The sequence below is a fragment of the Glandiceps talaboti genome, chromosome 20, assembly GCF_964340395.1.
Source record: "Glandiceps talaboti chromosome 20, keGlaTala1.1, whole genome shotgun sequence".
NCBI classification, from domain to species: Eukaryota; Metazoa; Hemichordata; class Enteropneusta; family Spengelidae; genus Glandiceps; species Glandiceps talaboti.
In genome coordinates, this window is record NC_135568.1 from 13,182,419 (window position 1) to 13,188,625 (window position 6,207).

Here is a 6,207-nt window from a genome sequence, read left to right on the forward strand (position 1 = left end):
AAATTGTGTGGTTCCGATTACGCTCAATTTTAGAATAGGTGGGGAAGGTAGATTTTTTATTATTATATATATTTTTTATTTGTAAGTGTCTGGACAGTACAAAGTTAGGTGGGGTCGGGTATCCGGAACCAAACAATTATTTTTTTAGGCCTAACTATTGATGAGATGCCCATCTGAGTCTTACTCTTAACTCAAAGTGCGCCCTCAACAGTCTGTTTTTTAATCGTCCTTGGTTGTTTTATTCTTCTTTACCCTTTCCTTCTGCAATTTTACTATATACCACTAATTGAATTCATTACCTTGGCTTGAGTATTTTATTTTACCCTACGGTGGATTTGGTTTCTATCTTGACTAATATTAAAACTGCAAACAGCAGTATTTAATACTTTTATAAAAAAAAAAACAATGAAAAATAAATTTCAGTATAATTCATTTCAGTGCTCGTGATTAAGTGCTATTGTACTTGACAGCTTGCTCTGACAGTTTGATCGGGTTAGTGTTGATTGATTGATTGATTGATTGAGTATATTATTCATCTTTCTGGCAAACATTTCTGTCGGCATAGGGTAGCAGTTGTGTGTTCTTTTATTTTCTGTCTCCACCAAGGCAGTTGCAGGCTGAACGACGAACGTAGCTGCCTTACGCAAAGCTTTTGGGTATTCAATATTACGGTTTATAGAAGTAAGTTTTTATCAATTTCTTTCCCACCTTTGACTCATAATCCGATGATTATGAAAACTTCATCCGGATTTCTCTTGAATACGACAGAAACTTTTTATTTATTTTTCAAAAATTCCTTTCCCTTTCATATTTTGACTTGCAAATCAACACTGATTCTAGTTATGAATATATATATATATATATATATATATATATATATATATATATATATATATATATATATATATATATATATATATATATATAGGTTCACTATAGGTGACCAGACTTTTGTTTTGTGCATGTTTGTAACTGTCGATCAATTACCCCTACCGCCCTTCCCCCGCCCCCGTAATCATTTCTTGCAAAAAGAAAAAAAGTACACGCATTTAACCTTGTTTTGGACAAAATTACTACTAAATCCGTTACCTTAAAGTGTCCTGTTAAAAAAAATTCAACGGGCCCGACTTACCCATATTTTTGGCATTTGAATTTGAATTTTTTCTTCTTTTTCTGTGGTGGGCAATACATCCTCATGCGAGATATATTGTTAGACGTTGATTAATTAAATTGTTCATCGTTCTGGCAAATATTTGTGCTGGCATAGGGGTTAGGGTTGTTTGTTCTTTTATTCTGTCTTGTTTAAAACAGCTGGCTGCAGGCTGAACAACATAGCTCTCCTATTCAAACGCATTGGGTATTCAATATTGCAGTTTATAGATTCTTAAATAATTTACTATTTTAATTTCCTTCTTCATCAGGATTTTTCTTGAATACGACAGAAACATGTGCTTTTCTTTCCACTAATTCATTTCGCTTATATATATGGACTTGCCAATCAACACTGTTATGAATATATGTAGGTTCACTCTAGGTGACCAGACTTTTGTTTTATGTAGTAGCATTTTTTTTTTAGGCGAGAACCTGTACTATAACAACCGTTACGTTATACACCGAATTCAACGATGTTTTAGGTGTCCCTTCAGAACATCAACTTTAATATCTACACCCCCATTAAGTAATAGATCGCGCTTACTTATTATGTTACGCCAGGAAAACATTTTTTTAAAGGCTGTTCAACGGGCGCGACCTACCCATATCCTTTGTTTGTTTCTCTTGTTTTGGTGATGGGCAATATATCCTCTTGAGGGTTTCACATGTAAGTAAAATGGCTGCTGGACTACTATGCAGGCTTTGTTTCAAAATTATTTAGAGGGGTTTCTGAATATTTTCTTTAAAATAATACACGTGACCATATACATGTGAGTCAATTCCAAATTATGTATCTTATATAGTGGTTTACTTGGCTCAGATGATCCATACAAGAGTCAATTGAGATTAAACTAAGTTGTTGCATATCCAACTTCATTTTCGTATTCAGGTTCAGCTGTACACTGGAGTGGCAACACTTTTGTATTTCATTCTCAGATGTTGGTCTCGTGTGAAAGAATAGTCCTTTCCAAAATTTGCCATGGTGGCGCTCTACTTCCTGTCTGTGTGTACATTGGTATAGGTTACTTAATATGCATAGTCAAAAGTAAACTGACGAGGCGACGTTTCGAGTAAAACTGGAACATAGACTTTATTTTGTCAAAGATCTGAGTTTGGCCTCGCTCAGAATTGGAGCCAGGTGAGACAGATACTCACATACTCAAAGTAACCTACACATGTTATAAGTTTCTTGGTTAATCATAGAGCACTGTTACATGCTTTCCTTGATGTCTGAACAATACGAAAAACATACCTGATTTACACTTCTACAGAATACCTAGAGACAAAACTCTTAAGAAACGGTACTGTGAAGTAATGATACACCCAATTTGTGCGAGGGCGATGTATTCGCAATTTCCTGTTTGCAGTCTGGAATACCCTATAGTATGAACAGATTTTGTCTCCGAAATGTAGGAGTATATGTAATACACCATTTACATTATTTCCTTTGTTCCTTTTCAGTCAACAAGTCAGAACAGGCAGGACAAACGATGCAAGCACAAAGGCAAGGCGTTTTAAAAAGGTATAGGGCAGGAATGTCTGCTTTGTTTATCATACTTTTGGTGACAATATGGCTGTTCCAACACGCTAAGATCGAAAATAGTAATAATCCCGTGAATATGAACATTACAGAGGATTCCAAACCCACTAAACTTCGAATTCAATCTGATGATATGATGATGATGGAATCAGAAACCCAAAATTATGTACACGTTTTATCAAAGAATCAGGAATCGTTACCAGCTCAGCCAGGTCACCAAGCCTTCTCATTCAACCGAAGTATACTTATACACGCGAGAATGCGTACGGGTTCAACAATATTAGGGATGTATTTCTCAAAAGATCCGAACTTCTTTAATATCTATGAACCAGGGCATTTTTTCATGAGATCACTTGACCTGAACTCACACAACGACAGCACTCATCAACTGATAAATATTCAACAGCCACTTATTGATGGTATTCATGATTTTACCAAATGCGATTTCAGGAATCACAAGGAAGTCTTCGATTTTTTGACAAACGTACGCTGGGAACGACGAAAGATTGGAATTGAACAACCAAGTATTACACTCCCTGAAATTACGTCATTCTGTAAATCGAAACAGAATTTTGTCACTAAAGTGGTCAGAATAACTGACATTTCTGCTGCATACCATGTGATCGAAAGGGACGATCTCAAAGTAATTTACCTTGTCCGAGACCCACGTGGTATGATGTCATCGCGTGAAGTGATGGAACGGCTAGATTATACAGAACAATCAACAGATATCATGCCTGCTATCACAAAGTTTGAATTATTAACACAATACTACTGTCATTGGATAGAGGTGAACATTAAGAGCATCTTGAGTGGACCAAGCTGGCTACGAAAACATCTTATAATTGTAAGATACGAAGATTTGGCTGACAGGCCAGAGGACATTGTGCCCAAACTATACGAGTTTATTGGTCTACCAATGCATGCCAATGTTGAAAGGATGTTTCAGAACGACGACTCCAAGCGAGGAAATGGCGAGGCGTGGAGATATAAGTTACCGTATTATCGAACACAGCTAGTTCAAGACATCTGTTCAGATGAAGTATTTCGAATGTTTGGATATATGAAAATAAAGAGTGAAAGTGACCTCATCGATAAGAATTTATCGACAATATCAGACTTTTCATTTAAAGATACTGAAGTTGCTCTGTAATATAATATTTCGAAAATTATCTCAAATGTCATGAAAGGAAAATGTTTATTTAAAACACCATTTTTGCTTGTTAATACCTTTATTATTGCCTTAAAGAGTTAACATGCAAGACAAAAACAGTAAGTAAATCCTGGGAAAATTATAAAGGCAAAACTGTGAACATGGTCAGCAGTCACGTGACATGAGATAATAATATTGGTTTCTTATATAGCGGTGGTGATAATGGTAATGATAATATTGGAGCTTAAGAAGTTTAAACTATTTGTCGTGCCTTACTGATAAAAATATCCACGGCTACCGCAATCGATATTTTACAGGGAATGGATCCCCTGTGATGTCACGGTTTTTTGAATATTAGACAAGATAAAATCTGTTGCTTTCAGTCACATTCACTTACACTTATCGATATGGTAGAATTGGTGGCTATCAAAATTTCTCTTGGTGGAGTACTGTCGAGCGATATAGCCAATTACAGACATATCACTGCTTTGACAGTTATCTGTTGGTGTGAAAGTATTTGATGTGCGTTGGTTGACTGCGAGATTAACTTGTGTGTGTCTCTCGGAAGATACCAGTCCTGTTCTTCTGGTTAGGAATAAGTTCCTCCAGTTGTATTAGTAGATCATGATCTGTTTGATTGTTGTCACGTAATAGCAAATTAGTGCCTAGTTCGGACATGCTACTGCCACAACAGACATGTATCGATGCGCCACTTTTAGGATGATGTACGTAAAGAAAATATGTGTTAATTCCGTTACAGTAGTAGGGACTATTCCGCAAACGTTTTTTTTAGAGAAGGGTTTGGATGTGTGTGTGTGTGAATATATCAGGAGTACTGTAGTATTTTTAAATCTGCTCTCTAAGTGTATATCATTATAGAAAACTATCACGTAATGGCAATTAATCAAATACGATTCCACAGGCTGTCTCTTTTTGTCCATAGCTGTCACACCTTAGTGTAATTCAATTAATTCTTTATGTGTACGTGTAATCCCACGACATCAATGTTAGTCTTAGTCCTACGTCATAATGTTCCAGGTATGATTCCGCGGATTGATACAAATAGCTCGAGCTCGACGGAAGCAAGCTACCGGCCGCTACTTCATCGATATTTTGACTACAGAAATAAATGTAAATAAAAAGTACCTCTGGATACCAGACTCTTAGCACCCAAGGGTGTAGGTAAAGTAATGTATGCAGTAACCAGTTTTGAAATTATATTTTCATTTTTTGATAATGTGGTCGTAGCGTAGAAACGAAACAAGTCATTCTGAACAGCCCAGAGAAAAAAGTTCGGCAGAACATGAGTGATTCGAGATTTTGATCGGTCCAGGATGACATTACTCAAGTAATGATTTGCACACGTGTATGTGACAAATCGTTATAAATCACTGTTTATGACAATTCCTGTCTATGCCGTTAAATTTTAGTGCACTATATACTCTTTGTGTATGTTGTTGTCTTTCCTTTAATTACAGACAATTTCCATATCATATTGCGACATTTACAAGTGGTAAAAGGTTTATATATGTTAAAATGTATTAAAATCCATCAACAGCTGTTATATGTACATATTGTCTGAAAACACTTTTAGTATTGTAAGTTTGAATGTATATGATGATGTACCGTCGTCATAGGCGTCAATACAGTGCAACATTCGTGAACAAGTAGGCTGTGTAATTAGCTGATGGTGAAAGGGCTTCAGAAGTAAAATTTCCAAATGCTTGTAAGTATCAGCTGTACTTCAAAGTCTTTAGTGTGATTTCAAATCATGTTGTTCTAATCGATGCAAAGTGGTGTATTTGAAATATTTAAATTAAGAAAACGTCTCCTGATGGTTTATCATAGTGTAAATGGATAGCAAATCAACTTCAAATCATGTTCAAAAAAATTGCACTATTAGCCGAAACCTTCTCGGTGTTCTTCCCTATTTGGCTGATCTGAGACAGATCCAATCGCGAATGGCAAACATATGAAGGTGGCATTAGTATAGGAACAATAGTAACCACCCTGTTCATGTGCTATTCCCTGTGTCGTCATGTTGTATTTTTTATAATGGTAGTCAGTTCAGTACTAGAACACTTTGTTGCATGTCTCCACTAAATGCTTACTAATTACACTATTGTCTGTGTCATCCTTTTGCATGATAAAAAACCTATGACGAAGAAACTAAACATGTTCAATCAACGACAACGCAATGACCACTCTAAAATAACGAACTATGATATTGTCTGCCATTGATATGATGCGATCACATGCACAACTGATGTGTACTGAACGTGTAACTGATCCATCTGACGAGACTAACAAGAATTGAAGTTATCAGACAAGGGGTCCATTTTATCCTGATTACAAATTTTGA

The 6,207-nt window shown here is 35.9% G+C and overlaps 1 protein-coding gene across 1 annotated transcript; it reads left to right on the plus strand.

The window, feature by feature from the left end:
• Nucleotides 1-2,771: 2,771 nt before the first annotated feature.
• Nucleotides 2,772-3,845, plus strand: LOC144450568 (carbohydrate sulfotransferase 3-like). Its single transcript, XM_078141212.1, has one exon. The coding sequence runs from the start codon at nucleotides 2,772-2,774 to the stop codon at nucleotides 3,843-3,845; it is 1,074 nt and encodes a 357-aa protein (XP_077997338.1).
• The last annotated feature ends 2,362 nt before the right edge of the window (nucleotides 3,846-6,207 follow it).